The following is a 25,148-nucleotide window of genomic DNA, read 5'->3' as shown; positions in this document are numbered from 1 at the left end:
ATCTATATCTATAACTTTCTCTATCTTTCTGTAGTTTTTTTGAGAACATGCCTCGGATCGTGTCCCAAGAATATGTTCCCTCGGAGATGGATGTGCTGAGGGTCCGAATACGAACCACTGGGGTCATCGAAACCCAGTTCAAGTTCAAACACCTGGTTTTCAGGTAAAACAATGGAGACAAGTCTAGTTTAGTGTTTCATTCAAATATTCTTTAATATACTTCAACCCTTAAACCTCAGTTGTCTAGGAATAACAAAAACAGATCTCATTTTGAAGAATGATTTTCATTGAATAAGCATAAAATTTGCGTGCAGATCCAAATTTACATGTGGACCACATAGATGTTTTGTGAGTAGAATAGAGGATATTAAAATGACTGTGATTTGAATAATTTTGGCCATTAAAACAAAACATTCATCTTTTTAAAAAATGGAATGTAAAATGAATGTAAATATAGTTTATATACAGTTTGGAACTCTGGTCAAATTACAGCAATAATACTACTAATAATAATTAGAATATGTAGCAGTTCAAAAATTTTGAACAGTGTTTGGAACAGTATATCAAATTATATAATATAAATAATATAATCAAATCAAAGTACTTTGTAAATGAAATACTAGATTAAAGTTTCAAATTAAATTCCAACCATTTTTGTGTGTTTATTTGTGCACTGAGCTTGAACATGAAATAAGCTCTCCCTCAGCTTCTGAGTCCTCATTTGGTCCTCGCCTCTGGTCGCTATCTGTGAGGGTTTCCTCCAGGTGTTACAGTTTCCTCCCACTTTTATGGCACTCAGCAAAGAAAGCTATATTGTACATGTATTGTCCTCTTACTACTCTTAATTTTGCCTTAACACTACAGATTTCTCAGGTAGTAAGGGCAACCCTTTCAATCAGTTGCAAATCGATGTTTATTTCTTATTTGTTTAAATGGTTTCTCTGATATTGATGTTGTGGCGCTTTCCACACTGAAACTCATTGAAACTCATTGCTACATATCCAATGTATTCCCAGCTTTGAGTGGAACTCAATACCTCAACAGCTTAGCTGGCATTAGGTTTGCAGTGGCCTGACAACAGCTTGCTCTAGGACTTGAGGATTATCATGAATCTTATTATCTAAGCTCTGATATCTAAATTATAAACTCCATTTGCATTCCAGCATTTAAAAGTGGTCAATATGACAAGTCAACAAGTTTTACATTGGCATTAGCATTGTTTTACAATGTCTAGCAAGTGGCTTTTATTTTGAATTTAAATTGTTCTATGGTCTGTAATCTTACATTTTGAATGTCTATAATGGTCTACCACCAGTACTCTCCGGGCCAAAAGTCTTACTCATCTAACGTTGCCTCTGAATTTAAGAGTTTCAAAGTGGAGTATTTTGATCTTTGCTACAGTAACAGTTTCTAATCTTAAGGGCAGGCTTTGGACTAGATGTTGGAACATTGTGGTGCAGATTTGATGGCAGCCATAAAAACGTGAGTTCAGGTAGTGTTGTTGGAAATATCATTCTGGATCCCAATTCAGCACAAACTGATTTCATAAGCCCAAAATCACTTTCAGTGCTTCACAGCTAAATGTTGTGTGGTTTTATATGTCTCTAGCCTGCACTTGGCATTTAGCGTTGTGATATTAGGTTCATGTGTGGGTCTCTTGTGTTTCATGATTGTCTACAGAGATTATACACACTGTGTGTGTAGATGATTGCGTATGTCAGAAATGGCTAGGTTTCCTGTGAAGTGCTCATTCAGTGGAAGTAGGATGTAGGGACCCGGGAGTGTGGAAAATGTGATACGTCACTTGAATCATCCTCAAACTCCATTCCAGGGGCTTTGTGGCGAGACGCCCGATAAAAACGACCCGAGTGTGTCTAGAGAATTGTGGGTAATTTTCTGCTTTGTGGCTTTAAAATCCATTTGAATGTTAATGGGGACATTTACAGTTACGCGATGCCACACTTCATTTCAGACGGCTGAAGGATTACTGGGTTTTTCTGCCCCCCTCCCTCCTAGGTTCTTCCTCTGCTCTTCGGTCTCATCTGTTTAGCGTCCTATTTGGACATCTTCTCAGTGTCGTGCTCTGTTCCCTCCAGAGTAACTTCACTAACATCTATATTGCCTTTTTTTGCATAATGAGGAGAGTAATTTGGTTTTGCCTTTTGTGACAGTTTTTCATAAACTGTGCTGAAGCAAAGTAAGACATGATGCTGAAATACAGCCATGGAAGATGCTGAATATTTGGGATGCCTGCTGGGTATTGAGCTGGCACCCCTCTTTTTCTCTTTCTTACCCTGAAGCACTTAAAAAGTGAGATTTGTGAAAGCAAAGAAGCCCTTTCTCCTTCGTTTTTGGTTGAAATAACACTCAGAGTCATCTCAGAGGCGAGAATCTGCTGTTATGTCATTGGCTGCTTCAGAAGCTTATTCAGAATCCTCTCATAAAGCCTATAAAATGTCTTTAAAAAGGGCTGTGTGGTGAGCATACTGTGGCAATCTCCATATAGTCTGTAAATAAATAATTTAAGCTTCACTGAAAGGGACAGAAGATGAAAAAAACAAATAAGTTAACAGCTTTTGTTTGAGGCACAAATTGGATTCAGCAAAAACATTTAATCTTTAAAAAGATTTCATTTATAGCGAGAGGTTAATACAACCTGGGATAAGTCACCTGTTTGTTTTTAACACAAGATTAATGCGACCTATGGTTTTTACGACATTTTGAGTTTTTGAACAGTTTTATATACCTTTCATTTACTTTGGTTGGTTCATTTTATATCTCAGAACAAATATAACTAAGTTTCTATACTTTTTATAGTATGGTTTTAGTATAACATAATAAATATATATATATATATATATATATATATATATATATATATATATAATAGATTGATATAAACTGGGATCATATTTAATGTATAATTTATGGCAGGGGATTAATTGTATATGTGGATATTACTAGAGGTTGCTTTACAACTTGGGAATAAGGCAACCCACTGTTAATTCTATGGTTAGGTTTCTGTGATTCAGAGCTGGAAGCTAATGTATTTATTGGTTCTCCATTCAGGAGATGATCATCTATGGCCTCAGACAATAGCAGCTGTTTATAGAAGATATGAGCAACATGGCTCTCTCTATCACTCTCTTTCTCTTTCTCTCTCTTTTCCCTCTTTATTCTTTCTCTCTGTCTCTCTTATCACCAGCTTACACTGTTTATCACATGCTGAATATTTAATGAAAACTCTCCATGATGTCACCAAACTTTCGTTCTTTCTTTCTGTCTTTTCTTCTTTGACTTGACTTTGCATTGACTTCCCCCCCCTCTCCCCTACCACCCCACTATTCTTTCAAAGCTGTTTACTTCATGACCTGTCAGACACTTTGAATCTCCACTGGTCTACAGAGAGGGACTTAAACGTAACAAGGTTAACAGGCATCACTAATGTAAGTTTGAGCTTAAAGTGGAAGTAGACATTTAATTTTTTAAACATTCTTCTCTTGACAGAAGCCAGTTTCTAAGATTAATAACTAGTCAATGAGTCTGGATTATATAGGGTTAACTCTTGAAACTCAAGTTATTATTGTCATTCTGTAGTACTTGTGATTATATTATAATCCCAGATTAATTCAGTCTCTCCTTAAAGCAGTTGAGATAAAGGACATTATAATAAATGCTTGAAGCTGCCAGCACATTATGGTCATTTGAATGTTTAATACTTTAAATAGTTTTTGTAATTATGGAATTAATTACATTTGCCCTTGATTTACATTCTGTAGCAGCAGGTTCCGTTCTGTTCAGCACTGTTTTATTGAATAAGAAAAGGAATAAAATATTGCCAGCATGTTGTCTTGCTGTCACACAACTCCAGGGTCCTGAGGTTGTGGGTTCAAACCCTCCTCAAGGACTGTCTATGAGGAGTTTGTTGTGTTTTCCCCAGATCCGCAAGGGCTTCCTCCAGGTGCTCCTACAAGACATGTTTGTAGGTGAACTGGCAACTCAAAATAGGTGTGAGTGTGTAATGCGTTGCAAAGGACTGGTACCCCATCCAAGGTGTGCCCCTGCCTTGCGCCTTGTGATCGCTGGTAGGCTCCAGACCCACCGCAACCCTGAATTCAATAAATGGTTACAGACAATAAATTAATAATTTTAATGTTAATTTTATTTAGGTTGCCTTAGTTTCATAATTACATCATTAATCTTTTATTTAAATATTATTCAAATTTGTAATTTATTTATATTGTATATACTAATGATGGCACCTCCATCACTTGTAGCTGTTTATGGAAACAGGGCGGTTCCAGTCATGCTCGTTAGCAGAGCAAATAATTAGTAGCGTGGAGCTGTTGGTAATTGTGTTTATTTCTCATCTTTGTGTGTGTCTCTGTGTGTCACACTGCTGTCTTACCTCTGAGTGTCACTGAACTTTGGCCCTAAGCGACCTTTGCGTCTTCAGTGACGAAGAGATTTCATTCTGCCTCATCAGAGCTCCCCATAATTATCCCTCTCTGATTATGGTCGGGGCAATGATGGAGAAAGTGGGGGGGGGGAAGAGGTGAGCTAAACTGAAATTAGAGCTGTCATTCCTTTACATGAATTGCAACAGTGTCATTTCTGTGTTGTTTGTTAGTAGTCTAAATTTTTATGACTATAAATATTCATGATTTAAAAAACAAATTTCCTTATCTTACCGTATTTGAGATTATCATTTGACAGCCTACAACAGTATATTATAGCAAAAAACACCATCTGGCCAAAGATTGTTGGCTTCTGCTTGTCCATCATTTCTTCTGAAATTAAGTTTATTAATCAGGAATTAATATTTACTGTAGTAACCTAACTCCTGAAGGCTTTAGACCCTTCTAACCCATTCTTAGGCTCATGTGTGGCTTCTCCAGAGCATCCTGATTCATTTTTGGGTTTCTGTAGAGATTACACATACCTTATTGGATGACATGCTGTGTCAGGAAAGGGTGCATGTTACAAGAAGAGTTCATTTTGAAGAAGTGTCTGCAGACTTTTGGATACATAATGTATGTACATAGGCTTTTTTTTTCCTCCCCCACTTTTCCCAACTTCAGTGATTGTCAGTCTCTGTGTACACTACTTGTTCAAGTAATTGTTGTACACCTTCATTCTATTATGCATTCACAGTTCGTATAATTTCAATAGAAAGCTATATTAATAGTTAAGCAAATTGAGGTGCTATTTAGCAGCAACTCATGAGCCTTAGGCCCGCATGCTTAATGCCAAACATGGGCTAGATGGTTGTAGAGCCCTAAGCACTGCTCTGTGAAGCCGTGGGAACAGTTTTCTTGAGTGTAATGTAAATAACTAAATCATCCATCATCAGTACCTGACCTTCACCAAAGCTCTTATGGCAGCAATCAGATGCTCACAGCAGTGTTCTTACATCTAGGTTAAAGACTTCCCAAAAAAAACCTCAATGAGGAACAAACTCCTGAGTAATGTCCTTCATTTCCAAAGAATGGGCAAGTGTAAATCGTCATGTGCCACTTATTCTCAGAAATTGACACAGCAAGAAACCAGGAGTCATCCCTACTTTCTGAGGATAATTTTTATTACACTGCTCTTAGAGGGGCTATATATGGGAGTTTGTCTTCAAAATTGCGTCATAAATTGTTTGTGTAAGTCAAAGCTAGCTGCATTCAATGAGTCACAGTCTTGATTATGAACCCCTGATGTCACATCCAATTACTGAGTGGCGCTTAACCAAAGGCAAATAAAGATTATTGCTTTATTAGATAAGAAAAACTCCAGCTTTCCTTTAGGCCTTCCCTGTGAGACGTGTGTGTGTGTGTGTGTGTGTTGGGCATGCTTGTCTGCAGAGAGATTGGACTGCTCAATGGCTAGTGTTTCCTCATTGCAAACGTGTGGCGGAATCCTTCAAACAAATACAGAAGGAAGATGAGGCAGAGGTTTGAAAATGAAAAACAGCATTAGAGAGAGGAAGAAAGAGAGGGAGAGGGAAAGTGAGATTGTGGGATGAAGGAGGGATGAAGGTGAGAAGGAGGGGCCCTTAGAAACAGCAAGAAAACACACTTATGTAGAGAGTGACCTTTTCCATGCTGACATGTTTGCCTCTTGCTTGTGAAGGCTGTGATATTGCGTGAGTAAATTGAGAGCTATAGTTTTAGGAGGGGGGGCTTTTATTATTTTCCTTCTTCTATTTCACTCTTTATCTGTTCCTCTGACACCAAAGAATTGAAGAGTTTAGATCTTGAGGGGTCCGTTTTATGCATTAATATTCTTTTTTTTCTTGGATGATATATTTCTTGCTCTTGAATGCAAGTGTCCAGATGTATTATGACCAACATGGAGTCATTTTTTAAAGGCTGAATATACCACATACCCTGTCCAATGACAGTAGAAAACATGGATGGTGTGCCTTCTATAGAAATGAAGCCAAAATTATCCACCATGTTGTCAAATTTGATACTGGACTTTGAGCAGTCCAGTATCAGACAGACACATTTTCTCATTAATGTACACCCAACACCCCCTTCTCAAAGAGCACAGAGGGTCTTGGATCACCATATTAACTACTCACATTTGTGTGTCATTATCTTCCTTTTTCTTAAACTGCAAATTCAATTTCACTTTAAACAGTACAGTATTTAAGGTGAACTGGATAATTCTGCTGGGCCCACATGGTAATACCTGCTCCATTTAAGGTGGAATGAGTAGTTCTGCAAGTGACAGAAAACTGTTGTGCCAATTAAGGAGGAATGGTAAACGTACTGGGGCCACATAGTAATTTCTGCTTCATTTAATGTAGAGAGGAAAGTTCAGTAAGTACCAGAATGTAGCTATAGCACCATTAACAGTGGAACCAAGCATTCTGTTGTAAAATTCAGCCAACACCACAATGTCATTGCTGCCCCATTCTCATAGGAATGGAAAGTTGGTCAATGACAGTAAGTGCTGCACATTTTAAGATGGAACAGAGAGTTCTAATATGAAGTTAACTTCACTCAAAGTGTCTGAAGTCGAGACGTGTGTGAGCATGGTACAGAGTCTCTCTTATTACAGCCAACAGCAGTTATTATTATTATTTTTTTTTTAGAAATTATATAACTAGCTTAACTAGATTAACTAGGTATGTTCCTAACAGCTCCACTCCAACTAAGCTACTCCATATAACAGGTCTGTGAGAAGTTGGCGGGTCCTGCAGACGGTTTGAAATCCACAGAGATTGTGGGCCACTCCAGCCATCAAATTAAGTTTTAAATTAAGTGCTAGACCTGTGCTGGCTTCACATTTGAGGGACATTTATCCTGTCAAAGTTTTCTACAGTCATGACAAGACTAAATTTGAGGAATGTCTTGTCCATGTATATTTTATGTCCAGAATTTTACGCCCTCTTATTTTGATCAAATTCATCTGCTTTAAAGTACACTCAATGTATACAGGTAATTGTATAATACTCACAGAAAATCGAATTAAATTGGTCATTCTGGAGCAGCTTAACATGATTCTATGCTCTTTGTACAAAATATTGTCCAGAGACTTATAGAGCCAGGTTTGGTATCTGAAGCATTGGAACTATGTTCTCAGGAATGACAGAACTAATTATTTAACAACAGTATCTGACCTTACTAATGCTCTTGCAACTATCATCAAATCCAACACCTAGATTAAAGCCCCCAGAAGAGTAGAAACTTACAACAGGAAAGAAGGTTAAACTCCCCATTAATGACCTTCATTTCAGACAAATGTTAAAGGAGCAGGCGTCCAGAAGCTTTTGACTTTCATGTGTTGGGCACTTCGTCACCTGTTCTCTTTATTTGATGCGTCTGAGCTGCAGGTGCGAAACAGAGTGAATCATCACCCTCTCGCTAATTATCATTAGTGATGAAGTCTAAAAGCTGGAGCAGGGGTTTAGAAACACACATTAATTATATTTGCATATGTGTCAATAATATACCCTAATTATATTTGCTTGTCTGTATGTTTTCTCTCTGTTTACTGTCTCCCAGTTAACTAAGATATGTTATGGATGTGTATGGTACACTTCATGAGGCTGGGTTCTGACATCATTCTTGTTTATTCTCATCTCAAATATTTGCTGCCTATTATTAAAAATAAATAACTGACTTTGGCGAACGAACAACTAATATTAATTAATTTTATTTTTAATAGTCAATAATCTATAATTGAGGTCTTCAAATCCGGACCTTGGTCCAGGTCCCATTCTAGGAATTTAAAATGGTTGGCTAGTATGACAATATAGCTGCAACAGCTAATACACTGGCTGATTAGCCAGGTATAGTATTATACCTGGCCAGACATTGTAAAATCCTGGAACCTGGATCAAAGTCCAGATTTGAAGACATCTAAACTTTTTACCTATCATTGTATTGTAAATGTGAAAACTAAATTTCTGTCACTCTCTTCTCTGAGCTCTCTCCATATTTTTGTCTCTCTCTCTCTCTCTCTCTTTCTCACTTCCTCTCTTTTTCTCTCTCACTTCCTCTCTTTGCAGACTGTTTGATGTTGGAGGTCAGAGGAACGAGAGGAGGAAGTGGATCAGTTGTTTTGAGGATGTAAGAGCAGTTCTGTTTGTCGTTGCTCTGAGTGGCTACGACATGACGCTGGTGGAGGACCCTTCCATGGTGAGCACAGTGTGTTTCTAATGAAGTTGCCTTTGTTTGTTTCAGTGTTTATTTGTGTCAAATAAAGTGGCCAATAAGTGGAAATAAAAAGGGTGTTTCTAATAATGTGGCCAGTGGGAGGATATACTAATGAAGTGTTTATAAAAAACTGGCCTTTTTATTAGAATCACCCAACTTATAATTCCAATCCCTGGACAGTGAGTAGACGTGGAAGGATGGGGTTTGTTGGGCTTAAAAATCTTGTAATTTAACTACATTTATAACATTCATTCATTCATTATCTGGTGGGTCCGGAGTGACCCTGCAAGGGGGGAATACACTCAAGAGCGGGCACCTGTCCTTCACAGGGCAACACACACACACACCCTCACACATTCACTCACACACTCACACCTACAGACACTTTTGAGTCGCCAATCCACCTACCAACGTGTGTTTTTGGACTGTGGGAGGAAACCGGAGCACCCGGAGGAAACCCACGCGGACACAGGGAGAACACTACCTTGCATAACAATCAATGCATAATTTGAACCATGTGACCAAACATAACTGTGTCTGTCTGTCTGTCTGTCTGTCTGTTTTTCTGTCTATGCAGAATCGGTTGCAGGAGAGTCTCAAACTGTTCTCCTCTATCTGCAATAACGTCTTCTTCAGGAGCACATCCATGGTGAGAGAAAAACGCTTTGGCTAGAGAGGTATAAAGCCCCCAACATTAGGGTGTGAAACTGTGTTCTCTGGAGTGATGGAACATCAATACCTGACCTAATTACATGCAAAGCAGCCCTTACAGAAATGTTCTAACATCTAAATCAAATACCTCCCGGAAGCGAGGGGGCTGTTACTGCAGCAGAGAAACAAACTCCTGATTAGCGTACAACAAAATGTCCTGTACAGGGTTTTAATAGGTGTCAGGATTAATGGGAATACTCCTGTTGCCTCAGTCTTTATTCTAATCGCCTCTTTGATAGGGTAATTAAGTTGGAAGGTGTATTTCAAGGTTTTTCTGTGTTGGGTGATGGTGGTCTCTGCTGTAAAAAGCTCATTTACTCTGCCTCATTAAGCAACTTCCAAACATTCTTCTTCCCCTCTCTCTCTCTCTCTCTCTCATTCCCTTTCTCTCTCTCATTACAGCACCAGAGCAAATGTCAGCGACCTTCCTGACGTTTACACCTCCACAGAACTGATGCGCTCTTCTATTGCAACCCCTTTCTCTCATCCACACTTTCTCGCACTTATTTGCTCTCATGCTTTGTCTTCTTTTCACATAACGTCTTTGACTTTTGTTCCATTTTTCTTTTTCTTCCTTCTGTTGTTCCCTTTTTTCTCTTCTGTTGACTTGCTGTCTCGTTCTTTTCCCTTTTTGCCTTCACACCACGCCACCTCTCTCGGTTTTACTAATATTTTAATGGGTCTATCTAGTTTTACTACAACACTATTGGCAAACTCACATCAATCCCTACGAATGAGGCTTGATTTGTGTTGTTTGCCTGCCTCAGTCCTGAAAATGAAAGATAACTTCTATAATCTATAACAAAATGTATATGAAATGTCACTTCTCTTCTTTTTTTCAGATTTTGTTTATGAATAAGATTGATCTGTTCCAGGAGAAGATCCTCCACTCTGGACGCCACCTCCGACTCTATTTGCCTCTCTTTAGAGGTACTCACTCACGTAGTTTGAGGGATTAGCTTTTTTTTTCCTCTTTCACATCAGAAATATGTATCACTGATCAGTAACTAAGGTTAACAATACACACGTGTGGGGGAAAAATGTATGTAAATGAGACATATTTTATAAAAAATAATAATAATAAGGACAATTAGAATACAACAGGTAATTAAGCATATAGATACATATATACGTAAATATGCTTTAATTGTACAAGTAATTTACTAAAAACTTCTAGTAACTCATTTAGAGAGCAGACATAAAATCGTTCATTACCTGTTTGAACAAAGTACTTATTCAAAGAAAGCACTGAAGTGATCCCTCGTTTTTCGCGGGGGATGCGTTCCAAGACCACCTGTGAAAAACGAATTTCCACGAAGTAGAGGAAAGAGATTTTTTTTTTTATGTATTTAACGAGTATTTGGACTTTTAAAACCCTCCCTGTACTGTTAACAACCCACCCTTTGCATTAAACAGTCATTCTATAATGTTTTTCAGCTGGAACTACATGTGATATCCTACCAGTTTCTTTAATAGAGTAATTCCTACGCTGTGATTTTGCGCAAGTAAATTTCACTCGGATGTGGACATGAAAAATACATGTACTGTACGTAAGAAATAATTGTAAATGATATATTTTGTCACCTACAGGCCCAGTCTAATACATGTAAATAATACTTTTTAATATTTTAATAATAATAATTTTAATAATTTACACACCATAAGTGTGTAAAGCTCCTCCTTGGATCACCACCTTAACGTGGTGGAGGGGTTTGCGTGCCTGCGTGAGCCTAGGAGCTATGTTGTCGGGGGCAATAGCCCCTGGTAGGGTCTCCCAAGGCAAATTGGTCCTAGGTGATGGGCCAGACAAAGAGTGATCCATAAAGACACGAATGAAAAAGATAATAACGAGGACACAGCCTCCCTTGCCTGGAGCAGGGTTACCGGGGCCTCACCCTGGAGCCAGGTCTGGGGGAGGGGCTCCTTGGCGAGCGCCTGGTGGCCGGACTTTCACCTATGGAGTCTGGCCGGGCTTAGCCCGAAGGAGATACATGGGTCCACTCTCCCATGGGCCCACCACCTGTGGGAGAGGTAGTAATCCGGGTCTGGTGCATTGTGGATCGGGTGGTAGTCGGGGTCGGGGGCCCTGGCGTTCCTACCCTCGGTTACTGAAACTGGCTTTTGGAACATGGAACGTAACCTCTCTGCCTGAGCTGGTGCGCGTGGTTGAGAGGTACCGACTAGATATAGTTGGGCTCACCTCGACACACAGTATGGGCTCTGGAACCAATCTCCTCGAGAGGGGCTGGATGCTCTTTCACTCTGGAGTTGCCCAGGGTGAGAGGCGTAAGGCAGGTGTGGGCTTACTCATAGCCCCCCGGCTTAGCGCCTGTACGTTGGGGTTTACCCCAGTGGACGAGAGGATAATTTCCCTGCGCCTTCGGGTTGGGGAAAGGGCTCTGACTGTTGTTTGTGCTTATGCACCGAACAGCAGTTCAGAGTACCATGCCTTCTTGGGGACCCTAGAGGGAGTGCTGGAGAACACTCATTCTGGGGACTCCATTGTTCTGCTGGGGGACTTCAACGCTCACGTGGGTAATGACAGTGAGACCTGGAGGGACGTGATTGGTAGGAACGGCCCCACTGATCTGAACCCGAGTGGTGTTCAGTTATTGGATTTCTGTGCTCGTCACAGTTTGTCCATTACGAACACCATGTTCGAACATAAGGGTGTCCACAAGTACACCTGGCATCAGGACACCCTAGGCCGCATTTCGATGATCGATTTTATAGTCGTATCATCTGACCTGCGGCCATATGTTCTGGACACTCGGGTGAAGAGAGGCGCCGAGCTGTCAACTGATCACCACCTTGTGGTGTGTTGGATCAGATGGCGGGGGAGGATGCCGGACAGACCTGGCAGGCCCAAACGTGTGCTGAGGGTTTGCTGGGAACGTTTGGCAGAGGAACCTGTAAGAAAAGTTCTTCAACTCCCACATCCGGCAGAGCTTCGACTGCATCCCGGGGGAGGCTGGTGACATTGAGTCTGAGTGGGCCATGTTCCGGACCTCCATTGTTGAGGCGGCTGAACGGAACTGTGGCTGCAAGGTTGTCGGTGCCTGTCAGGGTGGCAATCCCCGCACTCGGTGGTGGACACCCCCGGTGAGGGGGGCTGTCAAGCTGAAGAAAGAGTCCTATCGAGCCTGGTTGGCTCAGGGGACTCCGGAGGCAGCCGACAGGTACCGAGGAGCCAAGCGGCTCGCAGCCTTGGCAGTCGCTGAGGCAAAAACTCGGGTGTGGGAGGAGTTCGGTGAGAACATGGAAAACGACTTTCGGTCAGCTCCGAGAAGTTTCTGGCAAACCGTCAGGCGACTCAAGAGGGGAAAGCAGTTTTCCACCAACACTGTATATGGTGGGGGTGGGGAACTGTTGACCTCGACTGGGGACGTCACCAGACGGTGGAAGGAATACTTCGAGGATCTTCTCAATCCCACCAGCACGTCTTCCGCAGAGGAAGCAGAGCTTGGGGACCCCGGGGGGGGCTCGTCTATCACTGGGGCTGAAGTGGCCAAGGTGGTCTTTTTTTTTTTGGACTTTTGCTTTTTTGCTTACAGAAGCAATCTGCCCTCTGCCTCCTCGCTGTCCTCCCCAGACATGAATCTCAACCAGGTTGCCTGTTTGAGGAATACTGAACGAACAAGCAAGAGACGAGTTTAAGAACTATGGACCATAATATCTAAGAAGAATGTGCCATAATCAACATTTACACAGAAAGTGTTCATAATTTCACTAAAATATCTACCTACACAAGAAAAAGGCAAAAAAAAGTGAATGAGCGGTTGCTATTTCCCTGCATTTTTAAACCTTTTCTGTTCAAATCCACATTAAATATTTTGACTAGACAAGGCTGGTGGTAATTATCAAATTTCCTTTCCATCCTAAATTTTGTTTAGGGTAGGCTGAACATTGCTTCTTAGCCACATTGTTCGTAGTCAAACATTTTGTTCCACCTTATTTCTGTCCATTTACGAGTCTTATTTGTGTTATTGCCAGCTTATTGAATTCTCTGTTCTGACTTAATAGCCGAAGCTAGCGCTGTAGCTTTTAAAACTTTTTGAAGCAACTGTTATTCCACTTTCTGTTGAAAACACACAAACTAATTGTATGTAATGGCACTAAATATTTGCTTAAGTGAATTGCAAAATAGAAATATCCCCTGTCATTTTTTTTCTCTACATTTACAAGAAGTTACTGTCTAAACCACCTTAAAACTTTAGACTAGATCAAGCTGGTGTTATTTTCCCTTCAACCATAACTGTCATTTTAAGAGGCAGATCCTTGTTTTTTATATATAACTTTCGTATTTAAGCATTTAGTTTCACCTTAAATGAATACATTTAAGAAAATTATTTGCATTATTCTCTAGCTTCTTATTGAATACTCTTTTCCACCTTAAACAGCTATGCGAAGCTAAGTCTAGTGCTAGGTTTTATACATAAAATTCATTTTGAAACACTTCTTATTTCCCATTTTATCTAGGACCAAGTGTACGTCATGTCACTAAAACATCTAACTACTAGGGAAACACTTTTATATATTCTGTGTACTACCAAGCTTGATCTCTCCATTCCACCTTAAATATGTGAATATGCGAGGCTTTTCAAACACAATTCTTATTCCTTCATTTGTTTAAAACACACACACCATGGAGAGAAACACACATGAATCTGCATCAATTTATTTAAAACAAACAAACAATCAATGGTTAATCATGTTGTTATTCACCTTCTTCATATAAAACACACAAAACACAGTCCTGACGCCTTTCAAACATCGCTATGCCTCACTTCCTTTATATGAAACACAACCTCTGACGTTTACTCCTTTTAATTTATACATAGGTGTCTGTACTTCTATTTTATTTATTTATTTCTGGAATTATTTGCTGTTACTTGTTCAGGAGAAATTTGGCCAGCTCTGGATCTGTTTTGTAGTGTTGCTACTTCTGAACTGCCTCCACTTTCAAACACAAGGCCAACATTTCCTCTCATTTTATTGTGCCTGGATCACAGAAGCTCCGCTCTGGACTGGGCACATAATATACTGCTTCAGCAATGATATGAGAGGCAGCAGTGTTTTAGCGTTTACTGTTTCCTTAATCTATGATCACACACCCTGGACATTTTATGACTAAGTACAGTGAATGTTACAAGTTGCTCCTTTAAATATAAGCCGCTTTAGAACAATATGTTGTTTGAACATTTGTGGGCATACAAAATGAACGGCAGGTTCTGGCTAATCATTAATTTTATTGGTTGTGGGAAGGTCTGACGTGATGGATGTCTCCTCAACTCACTGACTGTCTCAGTGGTCACCACGTTTAATCAGAATCTGTCAAAAAAACGATAATAATGACTGTTTTTAAAAAGAATTCTCCTTCCAATAAACTCAGGATCCACTCTGGTTCCTCTTCTCCAGACAAACAAGATTTGCCCATTTACATTTACATTAGATTTAGTCTTACTTTCTTTTCCCATTTTACTTACACTTTCTCAATCTCTCTTCCCATTTTTATCATCATTTACTTTCCTCTTTTAATGCATACTCTTCTTCTTTCTTTCAATTTTTTTTACTCTCACTCTACCCCTTTCTCACATTCTCTCACTATTTCTTTTTCTCCCTCTATCCCTTCCTCTCTCTCATTCTTCTCATAATTTTTCAGTTTATCTTACGTTCTCTCACTATTTACAACTTTTTCTCCATTCTTGCTTTTTTTTCTCTCACTCTCTTGTTCTTTTGTACCTTTTTTGTCTCTCAGTCTTCCCTTTTGCTCCTTCCCTCTTACTCTTTGCATTCTGTTTCTTTTACCTTCCTGCACGTTTTTTAAAATATATTTTATTTCTCTCTCTCTCTCTCTCTCTCGCTCTTTCTCTGTTAGAAAGATACAAACAAACAGGTAAATCAACAGCTGAGTTTTTCCCTTTAAAGTTCAGCACAGATGGAGGGGTTAGAGGTCAAAATGATGTCAATGTGTTTTGAATATATGTTGACATTTTGCCAGATTGAGTTCTTCACCTTCACACAGCTGATGTCTGATCTGTCCACATTTTTTTTTTCTTTCACTGTTTTCCTGTTCTCACTGTTCTCTCTGTCACTGTCCGTTCTATCTATCTCTCCCTTTCTCTCTCTCTGTAGGTGCTGATTGTGATGTGGATTCTGCAGCTCGCTTTATCTCATCCATGTTCGTGTCCCAGAATGTGACGCCCACCAAACTCATCTACCATCACTTCACCACGGCAACAGACACATCCAACGTGCAGGTGGTCTTCCAGGTTGTCATGGACACCATCATCAAGGAGAACCTGGAGGCTGTCTCTCTACTCTGAGCCAAGGGTCATGTTTATTGTGACCGTAATTATTACTATAATCAGCATTAATGATGTTTTACATCTTTCTCTTCCTTTTTCAATCTCAAGAACGATATTTAAAAAAAAACTTCTATTCAACTTAGCTCCAAAAACAGTCTGGGAAAGCTTACATTAGTTCACAGAATGCAATGACAGGTGTCAGTCAGAAGGATACAAAGCCACACAGCATTGGGCTGTACAGCAACGGAATTGTGTTCTCTGGATACCTTTGGGATGATTTGGGATCCAGATGTACTTGACCTAACTAATGCTCTCATGACTGACTCTCATTAGGTCCTCAGAGCAATGTTCCAATGTCTATGTAAAGCCTTCCCAGAAGAGCAGAAAAAGCTTCATTTCAGAAGAAATATTGGAAGAGCTGGGGTTTGTAAACTTTTAATCATAATGAGTGTGTCTCAGTTTCCTAGTGAGCTACATTTTTGGCCACTCTCTGCATAGGAATATTTCTAAGTAGTCAGCCTTTTAACACACCTCAAGCTTTATAAGAAATTTTATTAAGATGTACATGTTAGAAAGCAATGACATTACCGTTCATTTCACGCACTGCAAGCAAACAGGTTTTGCTCCTAATCACTTCAGCTCTCATAAGTACCTAAGATTATAGTGCCATGGATTCTGATCTCCCTTAAAGTTACGAGTTAATAAGGATCTCAGTAGGAGCTTTTAAGAGTTTAATTTATCTATTAATTGGGACAGCATACTTGTCAGGAGCACACATATTATGACATAAAATCCTGTCTATGTAGAGAGCTCACTAATATTTAAGATAGACCTATAGTGTATATCCCTTTTTTTTTTTTTTTTTGGATTTCATGAATATTGGTCACTCTACCAATACTTAACACAGCAAAATAACATGCGGTCGTTTTTCTCAGTTTGTTTCTGTCTCTAAAAACACAGAAATCTATGCATTATCAGCAATTTACAAACATTCATTCGTTATCTGTAACCGCTTTTCCAGTTCAGGGTCACGGTGGGTCCAGAGCCTAGCTGGAATCACTGGGCGCTAGGTGGGGACACACCCTGCAGTGGGCGCCAGTGTGGGTGACACACACTCGCACTTTCACTCTCACACTCGCACCTATGGACACTTTTTTGAGTCGCCAATCCACCTATCAACATGTGTTTTTGGTCTGTTACCCGGAGTGGGACTTGAATCCACAATCTCCAGGTCACAGGAGCTGTGTGACTGTGACACTACCTGCTGCGCCACCGTGCCACCCTAGTTTACGAACATAAACAATAGAAATCTTAGCATTTTATATACATCTGATCCTTTTGAGGTTTCATGTCTGACCAGAACAAAAACATGAGGAAAATTTGCCTCCTGTGGATGTTTTTCTTCAAGTTTCTCATGTTTTTTTTCTATGCTCACATGAAAATACTCATATTTCAGCACTGTGCATACTGTACATTTTATTTACCGTTTTTACAATGTTCAAACAGTTTGAAATCACTTTTCATCTTTGTAATGTCAAATCAAAGGTTTGTCACTCTCTTTTATTTTATATTTCAACCAATAACCTTTCACCCTGTTCTTTAATGCTCAGGACTACCACAGAGGTGGATCATTCTTAGTGCTGACACTTATGTGGTGGTGGTGGTGTGTTAATGGGGATCAAACACAACAGTGTTGCAGGAATTAGTTTTCCACTCAATGTCACTGCTGGACTCATAATAGTCGACCAATCAAAAATATTCAGCCAACAGCGTCCTGTGTACATTGATTAAGGACTAGAGTATGACCAACAAACAATGTGCAGCAACAAATGAGCTGCTGTCTCTGACAAAGTGGATGTATCTAATAGAGCAGACAGTGAACGGAGACAGTGTTTAAAAACTCCAGCAATACTGCTGTGTCTGATCCATTCATACCAACGCAACACACACTAACACACCACCACTATGCCAGTGTCAGATCCACAGCCCAAATCATACCTGCTCTGTCTGTGGGGATCTTGTGTGTGTGTGTGCGTGTGCACACGTGTGTAAAAAAATTGATAAAGACATAAATATAACTGTAATTATTTACTGTCTAAATATGTCTCTCAAGTCTTAATACCTATGCCATCTAGGTATTGATTTTAATATAATTTATTTTTGAAAAAGCACATTAATTATGATATATGATACATTTGAACAGCAGTGCCAAATGTAAAATATTTTATATATATATAATCCAAACCTATGAATACTGTGAATATAAGTAACAAAGCGTTTGCCATTCTCTGCACATATCTGGATTTATGTTTCTGAAGACGGTGATTCCACACTTTTAAACTATGTGGTTGCTGTTTGTGGTGGTCTGTTTGGTGGGCCATGCAAGTCAGTGTGTGTTTTCCTCTGGTCAATATTTGCCATACTCAGTGTGTTTGAACACCACAGTTAATGATTAACTTAGAATTGTGTTTTCATTCCCATCAGTTCCCCCCATGCCCCCAACACCCACACATACATCCTGAACAACCGGCACGTTTCCTGGAATACATTCATGCACACAAACATACATACAGACACACACTAACCATGATTACAGGAATATGTTCACATTCACACACACTAACAAACTGTCTTTCAGTACTGTGCCAAAGTCAGAGATAACCCTTCAATTATTTAAGTGACTGTCAAAACAAGAGGTATTTCTTAGAAGATTAGAAGATTAGATGAAAGTATAATCCACTTCAGTAATAAAGTCAAAGCCCAAAAGATGTTTACATTAGTTTCAAAGCAGAATTGCTAAGCCGTGACTGTGACTGCATATTTCACTACTGATGGGTCTTCTTGAGTACAGCTAACACCACATGGACTTGTTGACATTTAAACCTTTGATTTTCTCTTAAAGGGGTTTTCAACTATTCCGCTGTGGCTTAAATCCATTCTTCCACTGTGAATAGAACAGCTAAACTAGATGTCACTATGGGTCTGAAAAGGTGTGGAGATGTCCATCAGTGTGCACTCAGAAAAGGAAATAGACACAATAAAATAACTACATCAAAACTGGACATGTGAGAGTTGGAGTAGTTTTATGGACTGAATGCTTAAAACTTGGATTGTGAGAATGTAAAATGCGACCAAATTCTAAGACTGGACAGTTTAGACGGTGTACATGCAGATTTGAGAAACTTGAAGCCAGACTGATTGTGGACACAGTTAATATTGAAATATAATATACAGATAAAATGATACATGCTGTTATTAGATAAATGAAGGATGTTATAAGATTGGCACTGTACTGTAAAAAAAAATTGTTTTGTTTCTGAAGTAGAATATATATATATTTTTTCCCCGCATTGTTGATTCCCATAGAGACAATCTCACTGTGCCTTATTTGTGCTATGAATCTTTGAATACTGTGTATATTTGTATTATTTAAATAATGCCTTACATTTTCTGTTTGGAAGTTTTCCTGATTCCGTGGCAATTTGCTTTTAACATATTTTTCTTTTTTTCCCATTTTTGTGTGTGTGTAATTATTGTCATTAAATCTTTCCAAAAAATATTTGTTTTCGACAATCATATTTACCCCAAAATGAGACCAATGCAACTATGCAAGGTAAAAATGTGATTTATTCTGAGAATCCATAGCATTTTTCCTTTAGTAATGCCAATAACACAATATTTTCTTCTTTTTTTTACTTTTTATTATTGTTTTATTTTTCCCAAAAATAAAAATGCACACAAATGGCATCTGTCCCATTTTAATACAATACAAAATAAATGACAGAAAACTTTGAGAGTCAACAGACATTTAGTATGTGTGTGTGTGTGTGTGTGGAGAGGGGCATAAAAATGTTCACACTTTTTCATACACGGTTGCAGTTGACTTCTGTTTTTTTATAAGCAGCTGGTCTTTCCACATTGTGTGAAATAAATCAAACATTCAGTGTCTCCAGTCCGTTTCTGGAAATAATAAATATTATTAATAAAAAATAAATGAACAAAAAAACAGCAAGGCCCCCGCACGTTCTGTGTTTGGACCCCTAATGGTTTACACTCCAGGGTTCGGTTGGTGGATTTGTTAGGTGGTGGAGGAGTGCGTGGGTGGGAGAGGAGGGAGTTTTTCATGCTCCTTCACACTCCAGGGCGTCGAGGGCCAGCAGAACATCAGCTTTGCACCGGAAAGAACTGGACCCGTCCAACGCAAGCTCACAGCTCTGAAGGTTCGGTGAGATTTCCTTCACACACACCACCTGCACACAGGCACAGTTAAACACTCAACGTTAACGGAACACCCCCATTTTCACCCCATGCTCCACACATCCTCAGATGAGTTCAGAAGGCTTCGAGGAGAACACTAACAAACTTGCGATGACATTTAACGTTCATTTCAGAAGTCATATGGTACCTGAATTGGAATGATCTTCTATTTGACTCATATTTAATGACTCATTGTTTTACACACGGAGTTGCAAATTGCATGTTTATTTTACCGTTTCCCTGTGAGGTGGAGTCTTATTTTTATCGATTTATTTTTTATTGACATTTTTTACCTACAATTTATAACGTAGATAACAACCAAAGGAAATTATATATATATATTCAAATTCAGGAATGTCAGATAAATACGAATATATTTATACAAAATAAATAAACCTGAACATTATTTAATTATGTTTTGTTCTCTACAGCTTCTCTTATTTGTGCTTGTACGGGGCACTTAAATACACGTTGAATGCGTTTTTTTACGCACGGTCCACGCTTTTTCCGGATTAATACGCCCTTTGCGCAGCAAACGCGCTTTTGCAGGCAAAGCTCAATTAGAGCAGAGAGAAAATATGTTATGCATTGGTTTAATGTTTGCCAAAAGGTTGTCACCAGAGTAATCTGAATATTTATTAATCATAGAAATATGTAAAGGCACTTCAGTGTATCCCAGTAAGCACGGCTAGATTTATAGGTAAAAATCAAACGATATGTCTATTTATGAATTAAGTCAGACCAGTATTTAATGAACGTGTTCAATAATGAGCGGGTTTGGAGGTGTCTACTTCGTTCGCGTCGATGTTAATCTTTACATCTGCTGTGTAATTTCTGCGCACGACATGCGTTTTACGCACGGTGCGCAACAAGTGAGAGACAGTTAACATGAACAAAAGTAAACTGATACTGCATTCCGGGAGAGACGCTCGCGCCGTCTGAAGCTTAGACATCGTAGATATGTAACCTATTGATAAATATGGGACTCAAGAATCACCACATCTATAAAACGTGTTATCTCTGACTGATCCAAGCGCAATGCTCCAGGCAAGTGTGTGTGTGTGTGTGTGTGTGTGTGTGTGTTGCATTAGTCCCGTTGTAAGTCGTGTACAAAAAGGCGAATCCTGAATCGTTTCCGTTCGTAACTGATTTCAAACTTTGTGTGTGCGTGTATTTTCTGGGTGCTTCTAGTGTTGATGTCCTCTCTGACCTTAAACTTGACTACTTTTCAAAAAGGTTTCCTTTGTAGCAAAAACAGCACTGTAAAATGAGGACTAATAATAATAATAAAAAAAGATACTTGTTTTTATAAACTGTCATTTTATAAGCTATCATTGTTGGGACAGTATAGGTGTGTGTGTGTGTGTGTGTGTGTGTGTACGTGACTGAGGGTCTCTTTATACTCCTGAGGACCTCTGTGGACTCTTCTCCCCTTTGCCAGCAAAAATATGTTCTGACTGGTAAACAAGTGGAAAAATGTGTGTGTAATCTGTGTTAACTATTTTCCTGCTGATGTTGTGTGTACGTGTGTGTGTCTGCCATATTCCTGTTGGTGTAGATCTCCTCACTACTGTTTGTGTGTATACATGTGTGTGTTTTTACCATATTCCTGAGTGCTGTGTGTAGCCTCTGGGTGCTGCTGGTGTCAACCTCCTCACTGCTGGATGAGTGTGTGTCCTGCTCTCTCTCTGCGTCCGCGGAGCGTGTGTGTGCAGATCTCCTGATGCCGGACAAGAGGCCGGACGCTCGTCCAACCGAGTAGTAGCTGGGTCCGGTCGCCTGTTTGTACCAGGCTTCAGCCGGCCGTGCTGACACAAGGACGAGAGCTGCCCCCAGCAGCAGGACACAACGCCAGGACCCCAGCATCACCGCACTTCTGTTTCTTGAAGGCTTCTGGAATGTCTGTGTGAGGCTGATGACAAGAGAGTGTGTGTGAGTGGGAGTGTGTGAGAAAGAACGTGTGTAGCTCTGATGCCTATTCTTCACCCTCCCCTTGATTCTGCTGGAGTTTATATTAACACCCCCTCCCCAACACACATTCACACATTCACACACACACACAAATATATCCCTCCTCCTGTTCTTCATCATCTCTCCATCATCATCTCTTCATCATCAGCACCCTCCTCCTCCTCTCGGGGAGGTGATTCATCTTTTTCCGGTGGGGAAAATTCCAAACAAGATGACTATGATTTTGTGAAGCTCTATATATGTTTGTGTATATAATGACATATGACATTACCCTTCATTTCTTTCATTTCCAGTCAAAAAAAGATTTCCTTTTTGAGATGGATGAAAATATCCACTCTCTCAACTCTCATTTCAGATTCAGTCCATTTCTGTATTGTGAAACCTACATCAAAGATTTAAATTTGTCTGTAGATTTTTTTTGGAAAAACTAAAAGTAAGTCAGAGGAATGGAAGCTAGAATGAAGTCAAAAGGTGGACATAGTAAACACAGAAAAAAGTGAATTTTTGTTATGTTTTTTAAACTGCTGTTTAACAGATGTTTCTGTTATCTGATTATGGAAAATGAATAACTTTCTTTAATTCATCTGCTGTAACTACTTTGTCCTTTGAACAGAATCACTGGGTGCAAGACATGAACATACCTTTGCAGGACAGGTGCATTTCAGAGCATCACACACACACATCTGTGGACACTTGCAGAGCCAAATTAACTTGGACTGTGGGAGCGAACTGGTTGACTCATAGGAAACCCACATAGATATGGGGAGAACAACTCCTCACAGACAGTGACCTGAGGTGTGTGTCTGGTCCAAAGGTGGGGCAGTCACCATACCTTTTGTGTCACATACCGCTTTTGTGTTTGTTCAAGTAAGTAATTATACCTTAATTCCCATAAAAATAATAAATAATATTGAAATAGTAACTAAGAGACTAATTTATTTAGAGGTTTTATTTACTTTATAAGATTTTTGACAGACTAAATGTTTACTTACACTTTGTTACTATTTGGTGGCTTGACTTTATTTAACTGCACAAATTTAATCAAACACATATGGTAGCCTTGCACAAACTTCTCACAATAGTAGACCATTCCACCTGACAGAAATGTTCCATTGGATCCATCATATTTTTGCAATGGCTATTCCATATATCCATAAAATGAATGGCCTGCAGGACGACCCCTTTGTGATTAAGTTGCAGCTCTCTGGCTGATGCCTTGAAGGCAGCATCTAAGATTGTGGGGAAACAATGTTGTCTGGTTTGTTTGCGTTCAGAAGCTCAGTGTGTTTTAAGATGAAACTGTAGGTTTGAGGGGACAGAATTATAGTTGTTTGTAAGTGGCCAAATTTGAACTTGTCTAAGTTTTTGTTCACTGTTTGAATTACCACAGAAACTCATTTGTAACTCTAGTTGTTTAATTTTTACTTTTGGCCTACATTCACTTTCATGCAGTTAGTGCTTTCCCAAATTTAGCGTCAGATCCATCTACAGCAAAAATGTCAATATTACCCACATATGGACCAGGAATAGAGTAATATCCTCATTGTCTAAAAAACACCAAAATTGCAGTGATCAGAGGTAGAATTCCTGACATACTGGAATGAGACACTGTTTTTCTACCCATTTACAGACACTGGGGCTTTGCAAACACATTAGACCAGTTTCAAGCACACAGCAAATTCAAGCTAGCAAATGGTGAGGAAACATCCTCTGAATTCTATAAAAAGTGAGTTTTGATTAAAATTGTGAACATCACCTTTAAGCTGCTGCTTACATCTTTCTAAATAAGCCTCCTTCATGGTGCCATCTACTTTATAAGGTGTGTAGCAATACGGCTTCCCAACATGATGTCGCAGCCTCCATGCTTCGCAGTTGGGATGTTATTTTTTGGATTAAAAGCCTTGCCCCTTTTTTGTCAATTTCAGGCCCTGATTATAATGGCCAGTCAGTGCAATTTTTGTTTCATCTGACCAGAGAACACTCCTGCAAAATGCTAGGTCTTTGTCCTGGTCATCAAAGACTTGCAAACATTTGTCTGTTTTTTTATTATTTATTTTTTTAATCATTATTTATTTGGCAGCCTTTCAGACTATGTCACTGTAGTTCTGTCTTAGTGGTAGACACATTGGTATCTGATTTCTCCAGCTCCAGCCCCAGTTCTTTTGTTGTCTTTGATTTCATGTAAACTTTTAATGCCACAATTTGTTCAGCCCTGGGATTTTTGCCTCATTCCTGAATTATATACTGTTATTATTACTGTTACTGTTAATATTTATATACAGAAATATTTTATATTTCAATTGATTGTACAGTTGCTTGTGGTACCATTATTCATTTGGATATTAGTCCAGAAAGGACCAGTATTGTGGAGGTCCACAATTGTATTTTTATAGGGTTTTGCATCAATAGTGAAAAAGGCACTGGCTGGAAACTCAATCACAGGTGCAATAATTACCTCCTACTTGGGTGTTTTGCTAAACAGAAGCTTCTAAAACTGTATTAAAATGGCATGTGAATCATTTTGACACTGAAAACCTGATATAAGGAATTAAACCTGAAATATATTTCAGCTTCTGTTTTATCAGAGCTTTTAGCTCAGATGTGAAAGATGCTCTAATTGAAACATATGGTGATAACATATGGTGAAATGGAGTGTGTGGAGCTGTGAAAAATTGAGTGGCTGAGATGAACATAAACCTGGCCTCAAAAAATCTTCATAAAATTACAAGTAATGTTACTGTATATAGATGTTTATACACATACATCAAGAGTATATAAAGTGTTCATGTTGATGTATATTCATTAGTGTTAAACATGAGCATGAATCACTGTAATATAATAAACTTTAAGTAGAACCATTGAGAAATAGATCAATTGTACAGCTGAATATGAAAGGGTTTGAAGAGTCTTGTAAACCAGCAGAGTTAACCACAGAAACTCAGGCTTTGAAAATGACCATCAGAAAATCAGTGCTGCTATGTTAAAAAGGGCCTCGCTATGATGTGATTATGGATGTGATTTTCTCACATTCATAACTTTTCCAGGAAAAAAATCACAACATTAATAGGTGAAAAAGAAGTAATGAGTCACGCACTTGGAGCTGGAAGTGGGGCATAATACAGTTTGCTTCGATTGAGATGTGGTCAGTGGTCACATCTGGCCAAAATGTAGCCTGTTAACATTCACAGTAGATATGGTCACATTAGACTGATGGACTTCTTTCTGAGGCCAAAGGAAATCCAGTCAC

At 39.2% G+C, this 25,148-nt stretch overlaps 2 protein-coding genes across 2 annotated transcripts in view; one reads left to right on the top strand and one right to left on the bottom strand.

Annotated features, from left to right (window-relative positions):
* LOC136678925 (guanine nucleotide-binding protein G(o) subunit alpha-like) overlaps window positions 1-19,182 on the top strand; it is a 43,862-nt gene extending 24,680 nt beyond the window's left edge. The window contains exons 6-10 of the mRNA XM_066657115.1: window positions 35-163; window positions 8,507-8,636; window positions 9,232-9,303; window positions 10,208-10,295; window positions 15,501-19,182. Of these exons, the coding sequence (XP_066513212.1) occupies window positions 35-163; window positions 8,507-8,636; window positions 9,232-9,303; window positions 10,208-10,295; window positions 15,501-15,691 (610 nt within the window). The 3' untranslated portion in view covers window positions 15,692-19,182. The remainder of the gene's footprint in view (window positions 1-34; window positions 164-8,506; window positions 8,637-9,231; window positions 9,304-10,207; window positions 10,296-15,500) is intronic.
* A 158-nt stretch (window positions 19,183-19,340) lies between these two features.
* LOC136679010 (neuropeptide B-like) lies at window positions 19,341-24,401 on the bottom strand. The gene is made up of 2 exons (XM_066657260.1): window positions 21,533-24,401; window positions 19,341-19,923 (listed from the first exon to the last, which is right to left on the bottom strand). The coding sequence occupies exons 1-2, from the start codon at window positions 22,019-22,021 to the stop codon at window positions 19,795-19,797; spliced, it is 618 nt and encodes a 205-aa protein (XP_066513357.1). The 5' UTR covers window positions 22,022-24,401; the 3' UTR covers window positions 19,341-19,794.
* Between the last annotated feature and the right edge of the window lie 747 nt (window positions 24,402-25,148).

Source organism: Hoplias malabaricus, chromosome Y (assembly GCF_029633855.1).
Source record: "Hoplias malabaricus isolate fHopMal1 chromosome Y, fHopMal1.hap1, whole genome shotgun sequence".
In the NCBI taxonomy this organism is placed as follows: Eukaryota; Metazoa; Chordata; class Actinopteri; order Characiformes; family Erythrinidae; genus Hoplias; species Hoplias malabaricus.
Note: the sequence above shows the minus strand (reverse complement) of the source record. Positions and strands in the feature narration are given on the sequence as shown.